An 18749-nucleotide genomic window follows, 5' to 3' on the forward strand; every position below is an offset into this window, starting at 1 on the left:
AGTCAAGTGAGCTCTGGATCAGTCCCTCCCTACACTGAAGGAATATGACCTGAGAAGTGCAGCTGGGCTCAGGAGGGAATGGAGGAGCAGACAGGAGGCCTTCTGGCAAGTACTGAGTCGCAGACTCCAGTGCTACCCACCCTAACTCACCAGAGTGAAGGGACTAGGGTCTACGAGGAAGCCCCAGTGTTCTCTGGCTTTGCATAGATAACACCTGTGGGAAGCTGAAAGAGATGAGTGGCTGGCCAAGGGCAGGATTTGAGAGCTAGAGACACCATGCCTGGCTATTTCTCTCTATCATTTAAGATCTGTCCGCACCTCTTTTTCAGCAGACTTACAACTGGGAGTAAGGAGAACACATTTCAGTCCTTCTCCCACCTCTAATGTGTTGGGTGACCTTGTTCACACTCTTAACCTGATCAAGCTTCACTCTTCTCCCCACTCTACCAAGGGGATGATCATCAATGAGATGATCTCCAAGGTTCCATCCTCCTCTGACATTCTACACTACAGACACCTAAAGCTTGTCTTTTAAGGGCTCCAAAGGACAGAGCTGGCCCTTCCATCAAGCTTCTAGTCATTAACAGTAAATCAAGAGTATTTGCCCACATACACTGTCATGGTCGACTAATCAGTGAAATGATGCATTTTATTAGGACAGCCCAGAGACTTGAGACATCGGGTAATAATATATTCTTAAAAAGTCTCCATCCTGAAACATTTTATATCGCCCAAAGGAGTCTGTTAGTCCTTCAAAATCTTTGTTCCAACACTGATGCCGAATTTGTGCATTTCCTTATTAGCCAAACAAGACCCACCATCCCTTACTGCCTAGAACCTGGAGACAGATGCCTGTGTTCTCTTGGATGCTAAGACACAATGTAGGTAACAATAAAATGCACCCATGTGCTCTGGGGCCAGCCAGCCCTGGAATAAAATTTCAGCTCTGCCACTGATAATTGGATGAGTGATACAACTTCTCTGAGTCTTATTTCAGAGTTCCCATCTGCAAAATGGAGATGATACCATTTAGTCCACAGAGGATTAGAAAGGTCTGCTGTTTGTCTTTTTTAATGCAGGTCTGATCGTATCACTCCTCTGTGTAAAACTCTCCAGTGGTTCCGCATTGCTCTTAGGTTAAAGTCCAGACTTGAAGCGGATGGCTGACATGATTCTGCGTGATCTGGGGCTCCCTGTCTTGCTTTTGTGGTCTTGCACTGCTCTCCCTCTTGCTCACTGAATTCTGGCTCCTCACCCTCACCTAGCATTTCCCACCTCAGGGCTTTGATTCGCTATTATTCCCCATGTCTCAAAAGCTCTTCCTTCTAGGCTCTGCCTATTTCATTCCTATTTTCCTTAAGGTCTGTGCTTAGAGATCCTTCTTCAGAAGAGGCCTCCTTGACCACCACAATCTACAGCAGGTCCCTCTGCTGGACTTTCTTATAATACCTTCTACTTGTCCTTATGGCCTTGTCAGAATTTGCAATGAATGAGCTCTCCTTGTGTGGGTGTGCTTAGTGTCTGCCTCCTCACTGGGCCTTAGGAAAGAATCAGGATTGTCTTGGCCATCAGTGGATAGTCAGCACTGAGTGCAGGACCTGGTATGTGGTAGATGCTCACTACAATTTTATTGCTCAGATGAAGGACTGCATGCCGGCCTAGCACAGGGCAGTGTACACTGAAGGCCCTCAATGCAGGCCCATGCCCTGAGTTTACTCTGCTTTTACCTCTATCTGGGCTGTGTGCTTGGCATAAAACTCCAGAGCTTCATCTCCATCCACTTGGCCACCAGGTTTCAGCATGTTCTGAAGTTCTTTGTTATGCCGAGCCAACTGGAACACAAGCACAGAAAACAGGAGAATCAATATCTCTTTGCAACAGGAACACATGAGTTCCTTTCCAACTTTGGGTATAAAAGACACAGAATAACAGCGGCCAGCTTCAGGGCAGAGGTGGCAGGAGGCTTGCCGCCTTCCATCAAGGTGTGCTTTGCAGAGCAGCTATTTTGGGAGCTTGGCAGAACAGCATGGCAAACTCATGCCCACACGAGGTCCCACTTTTCCCCAATTTCTTTAGCCAGGCAGGAGGGAGACAGGACTTTCTGTACAGCCCCACGGAGCCTCCATTCGGAATGTCCCGAAACCCTCTCAGTGGCTAAATGCCAGAAATGGAGGAGATAGAGGGGCAGGAGACTGTTTCCTATCCTTCTGCCAGCATGCCGTGGCAGGGCACATGAACCTCCAGCCCAATGCCATCATTGTCTTCTATCTAATTCCTCAAAGAGGTGAAAGGGACAGGAAACACAAGCCTGCAGCAGAGTTACAGGCTCCCCACCCACATCAGCAAGCTCGGGGCACATCAACCTCCAGAAAGAGGAAGTATCTTCAAAAGCCCAGCCACTTGGGAAGAGAGTTACAAAACAGGGCATTGTGGTGCCAGGGTAGGAAGTATTACCACATCCCCACAAGGCAAACAGAAAGAAGTCACAATGACAAGTTGGTTCCCAAAGATTTCCAAATACGATAGGCAAGGCAGCTGAGGTTTATTTCTTTAGATTGTTAAGACAGACTCATCAATATTTATGAAAAGCCTAAGATTCCTTTCAGCCATCTCCAGACAGTCATAAACTATCTAAGTGTCACCACTCCATGTGAATGCTTTTAAGAAACATGGGGATTTCCAAGGACATGACTCTACCCTAGTGGAAGAATGGAAGAGTCCTAGAACTCAGCACACTGGGTGAGGTTGCCAAGAGTACCCGTGAGCCACACTGTCATGAACACAAACAACCCTAGGTTATGACCTTACAGGAAAAGCAAGTGTGAGGGCACATCCAGCCTGGAATTCTGGCACTTTAGGTAAGCAACGTCTTGCAGGGCAGCCAGGGAGGGTCATACCTGATGAGCTAATATGTAGATGTTGTGCCCCACATTCCTGGGGGAGGCAGCTCCATCCTCCCCGTTTTCTCCATCCTCAAATTCCACTTCACCTTGCATGTAGGCTTTCTTGATCACTTCCACCTGCAAGAAGGGCCAAGCAAACAAAGCTCTGGTTTCAAGGAAGACCCACACAGAACCGGCATCTACAGCACACACCCTATCAGTCTCCCGTCCTGGGGCAGACACTGCTCATCAAGCTCAGCACTCTTTCCTATCAGGTGTGGACACAGCCTCAGAATCCTTTTCAATACTATCACAGGCAGTCACTACCAAGCAACCTCCACTGACATGAGAAATGAAAACCATTTGCTCTACCTAGACCAAGAGACATTCCGTGTCTGGTTCATGTCCTTCTCTACCTTGGAAGGAGACAATGGCTATAAACGTGCTTTGAAACAATAATATATGATACAGATATTGACTAGAAGCCATGCTTTTCCTATCTGTACATTTGTTCCTGCCAACGTTCCCCATCCCCTGTCTTTGCCATTTCAGCAAAAATGAGAAATCCATTAGCCTTTAGAATAGTTGGTGAAACTATTTCCTCCAATTCCAAATTTTTCCTTGTCCCCCTGAGTCTAATCCACGTGTAAATAATACCATTAACAAGAAATATCTACTGAGCGCTCACCATGTGCCAAGCATGGTGCTTAGTGTTTTAAAATTCTTTCAGAAAACTTAATGCTCAAAAACATTTTATGAGGCATCAAAGATTCCCATTTATTATGGATGAGGAAACAGACTCAGAGAGGGAAAGGGGCATTCCTAACGTCACAGAGCCAGTCAGCTGGGATTTGACCTCCAGTTAACCAGCCAGCTCTGCTACCCAGAGGACCCAGGCACGAGGCTCATCTCTTGCTTAGAGCATGTTTGGTACCCGTCTTACTCATTTACCTCAGCTCCCTAAGAGCAGGGGCTGGGTCTGTTCATTTCTCAGTGCCTCCTTGGTGCCCAGTACAACACCCTGGACAAAGTAGGGCTTGGCCAATATTTATCAAATGAACATATCATTCAAGATTTAATCATTCAAAGAATAAGAACAAAATGCCTTCAACCTCTGAGTTGTACTAAAAATTAATCATTTTCTTTGATGAATCAGATGTCATTTCGGCCTCCCGCACTGCCACAAGGCTATTACTCTGAATTATTTCTTATTATCCAAGACTAAGCATGCAGAGGGCCACACATTTCTGTAGTGACATCAGGTCAGGCCCAGGAAATAATTTTGGAGACAAGATCCTTACTCTCTGAGCTTGTTTTCCTGTCAGTTCCCTCTAATACCAAGTCGAACAGACAGCACATTGCATAGTATGTGGGGGCCAGAACACACACACACACATGCGTGTGTGCTCACACATGTATGCACACACGTGTTCTGGACATTAGTTTCTCTGCTATTTGGATTCTTAGGACCATGTTTCTTCCCGGAAGCCTCTAATTCTTGCTCATGAGCCAGGAATGATGCTCTCCAACCACAAGGGGGCCACCCAGGAACCAGTGGCACCCACAGCCATGGGTGCTGACATCTCCCCCACTTGACATGGCAGCACATTCTTGATTCATGAATATTGGAATGGGGTCTCTGAGAAATCATTCCATCCCAACTCGAGAGTGACAAGTTCTAGCCTCTCCACCCCCAGTTACATAAGCTGTTATGTAAACTCAGAGAGGACTTCCATCTCAGTCTGAGAACTCACTCCTGACCTCAGAGATCAAAGAGCTGGGCTCACTGTTCACTTTATTTAAAGGAATACATAAAGGGACTTTAGCCTGGCCCCAAGTGCACATTAGGTCACCAGGCGGCAGAAAAGTTTTAGTGCCCTCATTTAGGTCTGTCAGTTACAGTTTATTTGCGTGGGAAAAAGTCCAAATAGAGAGTTCCGTCCTCAGCTCATGTCACTGTCTCTGATAGCTGCTTGTCTCACGGGTTGCAGCACTAACTCCCAATTGGAAGTCACAGCCATTTTTGAATATCACTCCTCAAAAATAAACAAGATTGTGTTTTCTTAAAAAAAAAAAACATAAAATGTCGGCACCCAAAAAACCCACATCTATTGCCCAGACTATTGGCACCAAGAAGAGCGATGAATTCTTTAGCTTTGGACAAGACACGGCAAAAAGAGCAGCCGTGAATGAGGGAGAAGAAGAAAAGGAGCTGGAATTCACCAAGGGTTTATCGTGTGCCAGGCACTGTGCTAAGGGTCTGACATGAGTTGTTTTGTCTAATCATCCTCTAGACTAGTAATATTCTCATGTTGCTTTTAGGGATGAGGAAAATGCAGCTAAGAGAGTTCAAGTGCCTGCCCAAGGTGACACAGCGAAAAAAGCAGAGCTACAGACCTGAGTCTGCTGGGCCCCAGACCACTCCCTGCCCTGGCGCCCTGGCTCCCACGAGGGGAAACGGGTGGGGGAGGCCTCCACATTGGGTGTGCTGAGGAGAGAGGGCAGAATCCCACTTATTCAATGCAATACTTCGCTTCTCTACCCTGGGCAGGGGCCTGAATTAAACGTTCTCTTTCTACTTCTGATTTTTGGCATCTTTAGGAAAGCTCAGGGAAGCACACTCCTTGTTCTGTCACAAATACTGCTCTGACACTACTTGGTGCTACAGCCAGGGGATGAGCCATCCAACTCACCAGTTCTTTTGGTCTCATGTTATAAAGTATCCTCTCCGCATTTTCGCTGTCGTGCCTGCTCTCCATGATGGCCAGGAGCAACTTCGAAGCATTGTTCTAGTTGGAGAAACAAAGGGAGGAGGAAATGGAGAGGAGCTGCTTAGGGTGGCCAGACTGAATGCATGTGCCCTGTTGATGCAAGAGTTGCATCCTGGCTAAACGGACAGATATTTCACCCCATGGAGAGCCATGGGTCAAGAGCATCAAAAACCACCTTCACCAGACAGAGAATGTGCCACTTCAGACCCCAGAAACATGTCTGCAGAATCTGATTTGGGTCAAAGAAGCATATATTTGCTTGGGTATAGTTTCTCACTAATGTTACTTGGTACAAGTCCTACCACAAAGTGGAAACTTAAACATGAGCACTTGTGGGGACATTGACATCCTTATGATGACAATGGTCAGGAAGAAGATGCTGTATAGACCCATGATGCCTTCAGGGTAGGTGTGGCTACAGACACTGTTATTCAGCCTTGCAGGCCAGAGAAGGCAGGCAATGAAAGTAATTCCTCCTGTTTTAAAGTATTTCTATCAGTTCTCATAACCCTTAACAAGAGTACAGCTGATACCAGTTAACAAAAGTGACCCACAAGAGCACTGTATGCATGCCAAACCATAATTCCCATCACATTCAAAGTTTTCCTGTGCCCACACCTTGCACTTCTTGGCTTGACCTGACTTTAGGTCCCAGGCCTACGATCATCTGTATGCTTCTCTGTGTATAGGACTCAGAAGTTGTTGTTGTCGTTTTGGGTGAGAGGGGGCAGTATTTTTTTTCCTCCCCAAGTATAGGTCACAGCAGTTCAATCAGGTTGCTATGCTATCAAATGGTGGCTTTTCATACAGCAGAGATTTCTCTAATAATCCACAGATTACTGGATTTGTTGAAAAAGTCACTGAAATGCTGACCAGGAGCACAAGAAATTCTCAGTTTAGATCAGGCTCTCATCATATACATTCTAATAAATGGTAACCAGGAACATGAGCTTGAATGACGTTCAAGTCAATTCTACAACAAAGTTTGTCAAAGGCATTAAAAATAGCAAAAATAATTAAAAATCCATTGAAACCATATACACAAATCAACTGTTTGGACTCTCAGCTCTAAATACTAAAGGAAAAATAAAAACAACTTCAATTCCTGTAGGCTTCTGTTTTAGCACCTTCCTGAATAGCCTTTCTTTTCTATGACTGTTTATGCAATAAATACAGATCAGCTTTTCGGCTAAACCCTGTAGTTCTAGGCTCTTCCATGACAATGATAAAGTGCTCACTGCTGTGTAGGGGTATAAGATAGAGGACCCATCTCAACATGGGAACAGTTAAAAAGGAAATGTGTTCGGTGCAGCTCAGTGAGGTTTTGAAACACACTTTAGACACCAGGATGGGTTGCAAATTCAATTCTCAGAATTGAATCTTTGGATTCTTGGAGAATCTTTGGAACCCCTAAATAGGAGTGAGGATTGGTTTTTATGGTTTTTTTTACACTTAAGAAATCAACCTAAGGAGTGGTATATCAGCTTCTCAAATACCCAAGGGGCTGGTGTATAAACACAGCAGCTTATGCACACTTTGAAGTCACTACTTTCACTCCATAAAACTATTTTGGCATTATCAGGAGTCAAAATGTCAGTGGTGCTTCTACCTTAGTCATCTGTAGTCCACCATTTGTACACAATTCAAAGAAACTCATTAGGGCCTGTAGGCACATTATTGGTCAGTATAACTTTCCTCACGTTAAACCAATCTTTATAAACCACCCTTCTGCTAAATCAATGACAGAAAAAGGTGTTCCCTGATAAAGTAAAAGTAGAATTTTTTTGTTGTACATCTGCTTAGTTGTACTATTCTTCAACAGGCCCTTTTCCCTCAAAGGGGGGAACATCAGAGACCATAGAGGGAATGGAGTTTCCATTGTTTCTCTGTCTGCGACTTTTAGAGTTAAGGCTTTTCATTCTTGGATGCTGTTTGAATTCGTTTCTCAGCTTTGAGTGATGAGTTCTCATTCAACGTGACCTAGAGTTGAAAAGCTGGTATCCTGTCATGAGACCTCTATTGGGAAGGGAAAGACTGAAGTTCTGCGTTTTAGTCAGAACTTGCAACGTGAATCATTCATTTAGTTTAAAAGAACTGTCTTTAATATTTAGTTTCTCAATATTGACCATGTCACGTGTTGAGGCAAAACACAAAAGTGACTGTTTCCAAATGTTATCATCTTTTGCTTTCAATTCCTACTTGCCTTCAGTTCCAATACAAGGTCCATCCTCTTCTTTCCCAAGGGATTGATGTCATTGAGGATCAGGGCTGTGATGATGTCAATGCCATTCGATTCATGGGTGGCTATGCAATTCTGAGGAAAGACAGACACACAGACATTTACACAAATGCTGGTCATAAATCAACGTCAAAGGCCAACAGGCTGAACTGCTATTTCAACACAATGCTTGCCACTCCCAGTAATGTCTCTAGGGGAGAGCTGCAAATTTTCCGTGAGAAAGTGGTAAAAATAAAAGACAGATGAAAATCTCTAGTTTCAGAATTAACAGTAAACAGCAGGAAAGTCCCCATGCACTGTAACTGATAAATTGGTTGTGTCTAATCCAAATAGTGCAGCGCAGTCGGCTTTTGTTCTTAAGGGAAAATATGGTGTGTGACTGATTCTGGGTTTTGAGCCCTGTTTTCCCCTCTAAAGGTGTGTTCCATTCTCTCTACATTACTGGGTTTTCGTATCGCATACTTCTGCTTAAGGCTTAAGCTTGGAAAGCAAGTTTCCTGTTTAATTCACACAATATCAAAATTAATCATCTTCCCCCAGGTAAGATCCCCATTTGCAGCTCAATCCATTCCAGTATGTTCCTTTTAACAGACCTCTGTGTTTGGCAGAAAAGCAAACACGAGGTTATAAGGAAATTCACTTACATGTCTGATAAAGGCTTTCCCCCCAAGCCTGTTGTAATTTTCTCATTCCTTTTCATTTTAACTCGGACGATACCATCTGTCTCATCAGGGAACCAAGAGAGGAAGCGGATCTAACAAAAGCTAGCGTCATATTTCATAGACAACTAGGACCTGGTTTTTAAAACACAGAGAGTTGTCCCTCTTGTAAGCCATTCTTCTCCTCTAAATGAAGGTCCTGGCTTTGCTCCCCAAGTAACACAGCATATCATAGCTTACCTGGCCAGTAGGTTTAGAACCGGCCACTTAAACCTACTCCCTCCCACCAGGACAGAGCTATAATTTAGAGTTAAAAATCATACTCATCCTAGCACCAATGCAAAAACTCACAAAATCTGCAAGATGCCATGGACAAGCAATGACTCTACACATGAAAAGAAACTATAGGGTTCCACTCCAAAAATATACTTCTTGAGAGGGCAAAGTTAAGACTAATGGGTCTTTCTCTTCTTTGAATGTCTATGGGGTTAAAACCTCAACCATCAATTTTCTCATATTACTTCCAAGCTGTGTCATGTGTAGCAAGGTTTTTCTCCCTAGCTAGGTTTAAACCTCCCTCCATTAAGTAGCCACTTTTTGAGTCTTTCCTAGCATTTAAAACAGAGCCCAGTCTTCTAGCCCTAACTGAACTCCAACTGTAATATCTATTCCTAGTCAAGTTAGAGTTGGACATTCAAATGAAACCAAGCCAAGCATGGAGACCAAGCATGCCTGAGATTAGGTAGAGTCCTGAGTGAAATTAAGCACCGTGGCTCCTTCTTGACTGTTGGAAGGTCTCCAGTTCTACTGACTCCGTAGGCTGAAAGGCAGATGCTATGTGACTTCTGAACTAGTCCCTGTCAATTACATTTCCAAAATGGTAAACTTTTTTTCTATCCCCCAAATAAAAATGGAATACCTGGTTCTCATGGCAAGGTCCTTGACAGTATTCAGTCAGACTTTCCAGGGTTTGGTTGATAAGTGCTACGTTCTTCTCATTTATATAGAGTCCAAGAAGACCAAGGCCTCCAGTTGTGCTTCCACAAATACAGTCCAGAAACTGCAATGTCTCACATACCAAATTGTAATTGGTCTTGTTATTTTGGCAACGAAGGAAGTTCTGCAATTGGGCAGTCCCCAGGTTGGAGGAGCAAAGGCAGAGAGAAGAGGGAAAAGGTCATTCATCCTGCCATTTTGATAGTCTCTAACAGGTTCGTGCCCTGGATTGATTAGCAGTTATGCAGAGAGACGCAGCATTGGACAGAACAGAAGAGTCAGTATGGCCCCCCATGACAGCCAATCTGTGGACCTGGTCTATGGCAATGGCCACCAATACTGTGGCTTGCTCACCAAGGTGCTTTTATATGGGATGCAGCAGAGGAGGGTTGGTCTTTGACAACCCACTTCAGACTCCTATAGTCTTTTTGAGTTTCCATTTCTCTCTTTCTCACTCCAGCCCACGCCCCCCACCTCCTACCAGGTGTTAAGTTCAGAGGCATTTGAAATTTCCAAGGGCAATGGTTATGTCTGAAAGATGATGGTGTGGTGTGGATTCTGAATGCCTAGATCCTAGTACTCGGGATGGATCATCACAAAATAAGGTGTTACAGGCTGGCTTAAGTCCAGTGCCATGGCAGGAACCTGGATTATCTTGTTTGGCCATTTCCATTATTAAAGGAAGGAGCGAAAGTGAGTAAATGTGTGAGTGCTTGTGTGCACATGCCCAACTATGTACTCTCCAGGTAAACTCGTAATGTTAACAAGAGACCTAAGAGTAGGTACCTCACCTCCTCAACAACATAAAGAAAGTCACATTCAATCATTTCATACAGTAGAGTCTATTTTCATGAAGCGGAGATTTTTGTCAGAGACTCCAGTCATCTCTTCTTAAAAAGAAGCAAATATTCTTTTGCTCATAGTTATAAAAGTTACACGTTTACTGTAGAAAATTGGTACTACAAAAAGATATAATCAAAAGATAAAATGAATGTAACCCTTCGGCCTGGTAATTCCACTTCTATGAAATATTGACTTCTACTCACAAAGTATGTATTGGATGCTCACGACAGCACTGTTTGTAACAGTGAAGAACTGGAAACAACCTAAATGCCCACCAACTGGGGAGTAGTTAAATAAATTATAGTATATCAACATCATTTAATATTGCAAATTAGAAACACTGAGGTAGGTCCATAGTGCCAATATGGAAAGATCTCTAGGACATAATGTTAAGTTAAAAAACCAAAAAGGCAATAGAAGATTCATATGTATCCAACACTCCCATCCAAATATATAGAAAAAGGACTAGAAAGGATGCGATCCAAACCCACAACAGTTCTCTGGGTAGAAAGGTAGGAATGGGGAGAGAGATATTTCTTTCTAACTAAATGCTTAGTTCATTTGAACCTTAATAGAAAGAATATATTCATGTATTCCATGTATAATTAAAACATATATAAGTGCACAGATTAAAAGTTGGTAACCAACTTTAATGCCTGACTTATCAAACTAACCCCTGCCCCCACAACTTAACTTCAGTTCCTTATGCTCAAGCCTTCCTAACTAGTCTGAAAATTGAACAATCATTCAGGTCTGGGTGGGAGGTGGAGGAAGGACGATAACTTGGGACCATGTGGGCTTTCAGAAGGTGACTAAGAAGGTGACTATTTTTCTAAAAGCCAAGGGAAGCCAGAGGAGGGTTCCACGGCCATTCGTTCCTCCAGCTCCTCAGGGAAGATGCTACTTGTGTGAGGGCCTGGCTGAGTTCCTCACCATGCAGCAGGGGGTAGAGGAGTATTCAGGAAGAGGGCAGGAGAGGGCTTGCTGTCCAAGGCTGAAATTCACAGCACGGCTCTCAAGGCCCATTTGCTTCTCATACTCCTGTGTCATCGTTCCCACCATGCTCCTCTCTGCTCAGTGACATCATCTCTCCCACCACGCCCCTCTCTGCCTGGCAGTAACGAACTTCTTTCTGCTCTTCAAGCACTCTTCATTCTCTCACCTCTGGGGTTTCAGCCATGCCATTCCCTCTGCCTGTCACTCTCCCCATCTCCACCCTGACACACTTCTCTTTCTTCAGGATGACGTCTCAAGTCACTTCTTTCAGGAAGCCCTCTCAGACCCTCCATCCTGACTCCAATGAGATCAGAGCACAGCATGCACCTCTCTTGACCCTCCTCACACTTAGTGATGTGCTTTTAGAGATGTCTGTCGTCTCTGCCCAGGACCACGCTGACAGCACTGGGTACCTGACGGTCAGCACAGGGACTGGCACACGTCAGGTGCTGCAAAAACACTCACTGAAGTAATCTGAATTAAACTGAATGGATAGAAGAAAGGGGACTTGGGAAGTCCTCAAGGCAGACATGTTTCAAAGGCCACCATGAAGGATAGTCGGCTGCCCTTTCTTGAAAGCCTCTCCCGTTTCTAATGGTTTTTGCAGAGTGTCTGGCTAGACCTCTCCTTCTCTAAATCAGATCCATTTGCTCCTGTCCTCTTCAAAAATAGAGGCATGCCACTTGCTCAGAGGCCCCCAGGAGCTCTTTCTATTCTAAGGGAATGGAGTCCACCCTTAGCACTTACCACCCGGCCTCATCTAAGCTACTAGAGAAATCCTGTTCTTGTGGTCTTCTTTGGAGAGTGAGAGACCAAGTTGAGATGAATGGATTAAGGAAATGAAAGACTTCAAATCTGTGCTGAAGTCTTCAGTGGAGGGAGATCAGGACCTGCATTCCTTAACCCAAGGGAGAAGCAAAGCCAGCCTCTCAGAGGAGGGCTCAAAAATGCACATGCCAAGTGGGTGAAGAATAGTCCTCCCCATCCAGTTTCTCACTATTGTCAACAAAGCTTGCTTAAGGCAGCAAACGCCTGTCTGGCAAAGTCAAATGCAGTGGCTTTATCTCTATTGAACATTTACCAACAGGAAAGTTAAGGTTATAAATATGACAAGAAACCTTGGGCAACTTCAAAAGGCCGGATTCCTTCTCTCTTGAGCTCATCTGCACTTCTTTATATCAGGATCCCAATTAATTCCTTCCTTGTGAGAATGTCTTCTCCTCCCTTGGATCCACAAGGAAACCCTGACCTAGAGATCCACCATCTGTTCTGGAACACTGTCAACAGGGTGGTATTCAGAGTTTTTGAATCCTGCTGAAAACCATCATTTTGAGAACTGACAGGATTCCTATAAACATAATTATATCAGAGCAATTGTATCACCACCTCAGTGTGAATGACTCAGTGGGAATCTTAAAGATGATTCTAATCTTCATCCTTGCAAACCACTGGTCTATATCATTGGTTTTCCAACTGGGCCCTGCAGAACCCTGGAATATCACCACCTCTCAGGGCTCTTGTAGGTGAAGGAGGAAAGGAAAGTTCTAGTACTCTGTAGTTTCTACTCTGAACAGAGCAGTTTTGCTCTCATCTACTTTACTTCAGACATTTCTGCATAAGATGTTCAAACAAAGGCTTCTGTAGCCAAAACCAAAAAAGTTTAAAACGACTGACTTGGATAGTCTTTATGGTACCTTAAAGGTTAAGTTGCTAAGTCTTTTTAAAAAAACATGCTATACACTCCCTCTTCCCCCAATACCACTGTTTTCCACAGAGCAGTGTCCGGAGGATCAAGTTTTGGAAGGACTCATTCAAAGGCACTCCCACCCATGGGATTCTTAGGGCATTAGTTCGAAGGAGAGTTTTGCAAAGAGCTGAGGTACAAAACTAAAACTATGCAGACTTCCAAACAAGCAACGGCAAACTCGTGCAATGAAAGCCTTCCTCTGCTTCCACAGTGCAAGGTGAGTGTGCTGCTGAAGGAGAGAGGTCAAGGACGGGGTGGAAGGAGAACAGGTCCATGAAACCAGAGCCATGCTCAGGAACAAGCACATCGGGGCTGCTCCTCTGACATTCACGGAGGGATTCTACTCAAGGTAGTCTTGTGTTTTGTTAGTTCAGAACTCAGCACATATCAGCTCCTCTGAGAAACCTTCTTGGACCCAGCACACTGGTTTGGTGGTTCTACTCTGAAACCACAAAACCCTTAAGATGACACCACTGCTGCACTGCCAGAATGGCTCCTGCCTGAGACGCTCAGCTCTGTGAGGGCAGAGGTGAGGTCTCCGTCACTGCCAGTGTCGGGCACAGAGCCGTTATTCACCAAGATGATGAAGTGAACATACACATGCACAGGTGTAGTCTCAACCTACTTTCCCTTTGGAGCCCAAGGTTGGTGGAGACCAGTGACACTGGTATAGGGGACAGTACAGGGCACTGAGCATCACGCTCAGCCTAGAAATAGCCCCAGTAGCAGGCTGGGGCCTCCCATCCACAAAGATCCCAGAATTGAGCTGTAGGCTTTGCTTTCCTGCATCTGGGACAGCCTGTGTCATTCACACCCCCTTGTCCTGTCTCCCTCATGGATAACGGTGTAGATACAGAAGGTGGAGCGGACGCAGTCGGCCTTCAGACAGGGGAACATCAGCCAATGAGACAGCAACCTAACCTAGACCTTTGGGTCACAGGTGCTTTGATCTACCCAGCTGAGCTAGGCAGCCCCAGGAAGTGGATCTAGGGCCAAGGTGCTCCAAGTCCAAAGTAAAAAAGTTTGAGCAACAGGCAAGAAAAGAAAACTGATAGCTGGGATCCCACACTCAGACACTGACAGCGTTCAAGCTGGAAAGTCAATGGAGGAAATGAGTGCACAGCAAAGCGGAACAAAGAGTCCAAGCCCCAGTGTGGCCAACGGTGGGGCTTATGGGAAATCCTGTCATTTTAAATATGGGCCAGACCTGGCCAGTTGATGATCTTGGATTTAGATGCTTTTTCAAAGCTCAAGCTCTTCAAACCAATTTGATTAAAAATAAAAACCAGCGTAGAAGGTACTAACCCTGCAGACTTCACCCAGTTCCATTCCATTGTTCTGTCTTACTGTTTAAAAAGATAATTTCTTACTCAATTTATCCAGGCATAGATTCTATGACAGGTTTTAAGTGTGAGCAATTTACAGTGGCAGCACCGAATGGTCTGGCCACAGCTGACTTGTGAAAGGCCATCAAATTATCTGGTGGATAAAGTCAGCAATGCCAGTATTTAAAGGCTGTGCCTTTTCCTTGCCACATTCGGACCAGAATTATTTCCTTTTCATATCATCATTATTCAAATAAACAAAACTACTGCTGCCAACTTGTTTATTTTAGGAGGAAGCATTCTAACTTAGAGGAGCTGTTCAGACACGGTTTTCTTGTTCATCCTCGTGCCTTTTCGGCAGAGAGGAGTATTACCCCAAGAGTCAGCAGCAAAATCAGGCAATGGCCCAGGACCCGGAGCTCTACCGTGCTTCTCCTGGGCAGTGATGGGCCCCACATACCATGTCCACTCAGCAGAAAGGAGCGTATCTCAGGAATCCATCCCAGGCCCTTCCTAAATAGTCTTTGCTGGTGGGGAAACTGCAAGGGAGAAGATGCCCTCTGTCTTAATGTGGTGAGGGACAGCATGAGCTCTATCATCAGAGGGCCTAGGTTCAAGTCTCAGTTCTGCACTCCCTAAGTGTGTGCCCCGAACCTCAGTTCCTTCGTCTGTAAAATGAGTATAATAATATAAGCAACACTTAGTGTCCAGGATACCTAAGTGCCCAACAAACCTTGGCCATTGTTATCATTCCAACAACAACAAAAATGTGAACAAAGGAATAATCAGTTCAACAAATACATTTGAGCACTTATTTGGGTAAAAGCCTGGAAGACCACTTCATTCATACAAACAACAAATATTTAATTAGAGCTTTCTATGTGCCAGATTTTGTACGTCTAGTATATTTAATCATCCATCCATCCAGTTTTACCTTGCCCCTATATGTCAGACAGTGGCAGACTACCAATACACACACACAGGCACATACACACACTTTATAATATGGAGTAGGCACCTACACTAGCGAGCAGGAGATATGGCTCCTGTTCCTGTGGCAATAGCGGGGAAGACAGAGAAACATGTCCATTGCCCAGACCTGGAGAACCAACCTGGGTCCTCAACTCCAGGAAAGTGGCTGAAGTGAGAGGAGCTGAAATGTCAGAGCAAGCTGTGGCAGCTGTGAGGAGCTGTCACCCGGGCTGCCCCTGCCCTCACCTGCAGGTCCCGGTTGTGGTTTTCACACAGGAGCTGCAGGAAGCGGAGGATGGGCTGCATGATGGTGATGACCGCACTCATCTCCAGGTCATCCTTGGTCTTGTCTGCTGTGGCCTGGGCACCCTCCCCAGACTGGTAGTGGTCGTCTGGGTCAGCCTCCCTCCTGAAGGTGGTGAAGGCTTTCCTGGTGGCAGCAGAGGCTTCCAGGAGCTGATCTCGGACCTCTTCTGTTATTTGTGTTGTGGGCTCTTTGGCTAGAACGCAAACGTAAGACCATTAATGCTGCTGAATCCTCAGGAGTGCTAGTCGCACACCAAAGATGTTCAGAAACTAAGTTTCTGTGTTCACTAGAGATGTTCGAGGTCAGCAAACCCCTTCAAGAAGTCACCATCTTGTCTCAGTCCTTAGATAGGAGGAAAACTGAGTCAAGCGCTGCCATCTTGCTTATGGCTCTGACATTTCATCTACGCTTGCTTGTGTTTTAGAGGAAAAGCCTTAGGACAGGCTCTGTCAACCTCACAAATCTATGGCTCTGGGCCTCAGCTTCCCCATCTGTAAATGGGGAGAGCATCAGTGAATTCCACCTAAAGAAGGTTCCTAAGAGGTTCAACATAACGCTAATCACAAAAGTAACTATTGTCATGGTAGTGACAATTCACTGAGCCCTTTACTAAGTGCCAGCACGCCATGATTAAGTGCTTGACATGTATTATCTCATCTAACTCTCAGGCTAACCCTGCAGCATAACCAGGCATTAGAGCGAGGAGCATTAGACTCCACAGCCAGATTGCCTGGGTTCAAATCCTGGCTCTGCGGCCTACTAGGTGCATGTCCTTAACAAGTTAATTAACATCTTGATGCCTCAGTTTCCTCATCTGTGAAATGGGGATAACAACGTTTTCTATTTTACAGGATTGACTTGAGTTCTAAATAAAGTAACACATGTAAAAAGGACTTTGGGCGATGCCTGGTTTATAGGAGTGGTTAGTAAACGTTAGCCATTCTTTTTTGTCTTCTGTTCATCCCCATTCTAGACCAGTGGTAATCAACGAGGGGTGATTTTGCCCCCATCCCCACCCAGGGGACAATAGGCAATATCGGGAGACATTTTGGGTGGGGGTGGGGGTGGGCTATTGGCATCTATGGAGTAGAGGCCAGATACACTGCTAAATATCCTACAAAGCACAGGACAGCCCCTACAGCAACAAATTCTCCAGCTGTCAAATGTGCCGTGGTTGAGAAACCCAGCTCTAAACTTGAAAAATGAGGCTTAAAGTGGTTAATTAACTTGCTCAAGGCCATTTGACCCCAGCACTTGTGGGTCTACCACTCTCCAGTATTGCTTCTCTTCAAGTCAGATAATAAATAAGTAAAAAGCTTTAGAAACTTTCAAATATTTTAGAAAATAAGGGAGAATTAGCTGACAAGACGAATATCCAGTTTTAAAGTGTCTATCTTCCTCAAGTTTTTCTAACATTAAATTAAAAATTACATTAAAAGATTATTCATGGATTTCCTGCCAATAAAAACCTTAGTTTGACCAAGAAGAATGTATGTTAATTTATTAAACAAGAAGAACCTTCAAAGCAGCAGGAATTCAGCTCAGGTTACTTAGGAAGAATTACATCACAACCAGATTGATTTCTCCTTCTGAAAGCCGCAGTCAGAGTACAGTTTGGAGTCCAGAAGTAATGAAAAGACTAAAGGAAAATAAGGGACTCCTGCGGTATTCACAGTCCAACCGATTGAAGAGCTGCCTGTGGGGGAGCATTTACCTTTTTTCCGTGATGGGGCATCCCTGTCTATCTCATCATCTTTCTTTTTATTTCCCAAGTCACTGGTGTTCACCGTCACTGTTGCCTTGATTTCTTGCTGGGCCACCTTCATTCGGTCATAGAAGACCTTGAAAAATTTCTCCGACTTCTTATCTTCTGTCAACCGGCAGAAAAAGGAGTGCTGCCAAGGAAAACCCACAGATTTTCAAAACTCTGACAGACCAGCTACTGAATCCCACTCAAGACACCAAAACCTCGCAGAGATCTGAGTCAGACACAAAACCTCACAAATGGTCTAAGTTTGGACCAAGGTTAAACACTGTTCCACACACTACCGTTCTCTGGATCCTATGGCCTAAGGTTTTCTACACAGAGTCTTTAAAGCAAACTGCTGCGGCATGTCTTTGCTGGAGCATACGGGCTTGGGAAGAATGCTAAAGGATAGTGGGCAGATTTTAGCCAACTAAGAACAACCCCCCTCCCCCCCACCCCCCCACACAAAACAACTCCATTAATAATGGAAACGGAATGTATTTTTGGTGATTACTGCAGGGCCAGTCGTGTTTAAGGACCTCTGTAAGCCCATCCACTTTGCACAACCCTGTGAATATACAGATGAGGAAGATGTGCTACCTGCCCTTATAGGGCTCCATACTAGATTAGGATGACATGTCCATAAGTAAGACTAAAATGTGTAAGTGAAAAGTGCTCCAGAAGCTACACAGACAATTATACTATAGAAGCTCAGAGCTGCCAAGGATGACACTGGGCTGGAGTGATCCCAAAATCTTCATGAAAAGGTGATTTTCAAATCAGGTCTCAAAGGACAGGTAAAGGATGGTTAGATGAAGAAGCTCAATGTTAACAGGTAGCTCGCCTCTTGGATACACATTTGTTTTTGGACCCACTGCAAGCAATAGTATACATTGTTGATATAAAAACACAATATGGTGTCTCAACTTCATTTATGAGTGTTCGCTTTTCACCCCTTTGCAAACACCACGCTGTTGTGAATTATTTACATAAAAATACAATACGGTCATTTCCAGAAAAATAAAACAAAGCTCCAAACAATATACTTGCTTCTCTCAGTTGAATCTTTCTGCCAATTTCACATCCTCCCCCATTTGGAGAGATGGCACTTTCCTACAGAAGGTAACCCTAGGCTTGCAATCCCAGAAAAAAACCTAAAATCTTACCAGCCTCTTGAAGCCCCTTAACTCCTCCCATCTCTCACCCCGCCACACACCCAGTGCCTGATTCAGCAGTCCCCCAGAAAGGCACCATGTTTCCATCTG

General features: G+C 44.6%; 1 protein-coding gene across 6 annotated transcripts in view; it reads right to left on the bottom strand.

Moving 5' to 3' along the window:
* Positions 1–18749, bottom strand: part of ITPR1 (inositol 1,4,5-trisphosphate receptor type 1) — a 318989-nt gene that overhangs the window by 56796 nt on the left and 243444 nt on the right. For all 6 annotated transcript variants that reach the window (XM_014868346.3, XM_014868351.3, XM_014868350.3 and 3 more), the window contains 7 exons: positions 17452–17632; positions 15677–15930; positions 9471–9671; positions 7857–7967; positions 5576–5671; positions 2898–3020; positions 1728–1832 (listed from right to left, as the gene is read on the bottom strand). In XM_014868346.3, the coding sequence (XP_014723832.2) occupies positions 1728–1832; positions 2898–3020; positions 5576–5671; positions 7857–7967; positions 9471–9671; positions 15677–15930; positions 17452–17632 (1071 nt within the window). The remainder of the gene's footprint in view (positions 1–1727; positions 1833–2897; positions 3021–5575; positions 5672–7856; positions 7968–9470; positions 9672–15676; positions 15931–17451; positions 17633–18749) is intronic.

The sequence above is a fragment of the Equus asinus genome, chromosome 21 (genome assembly GCF_041296235.1).
Source record: "Equus asinus isolate D_3611 breed Donkey chromosome 21, EquAss-T2T_v2, whole genome shotgun sequence".
Taxonomy (NCBI): Eukaryota; Metazoa; Chordata; class Mammalia; order Perissodactyla; family Equidae; genus Equus; species Equus asinus.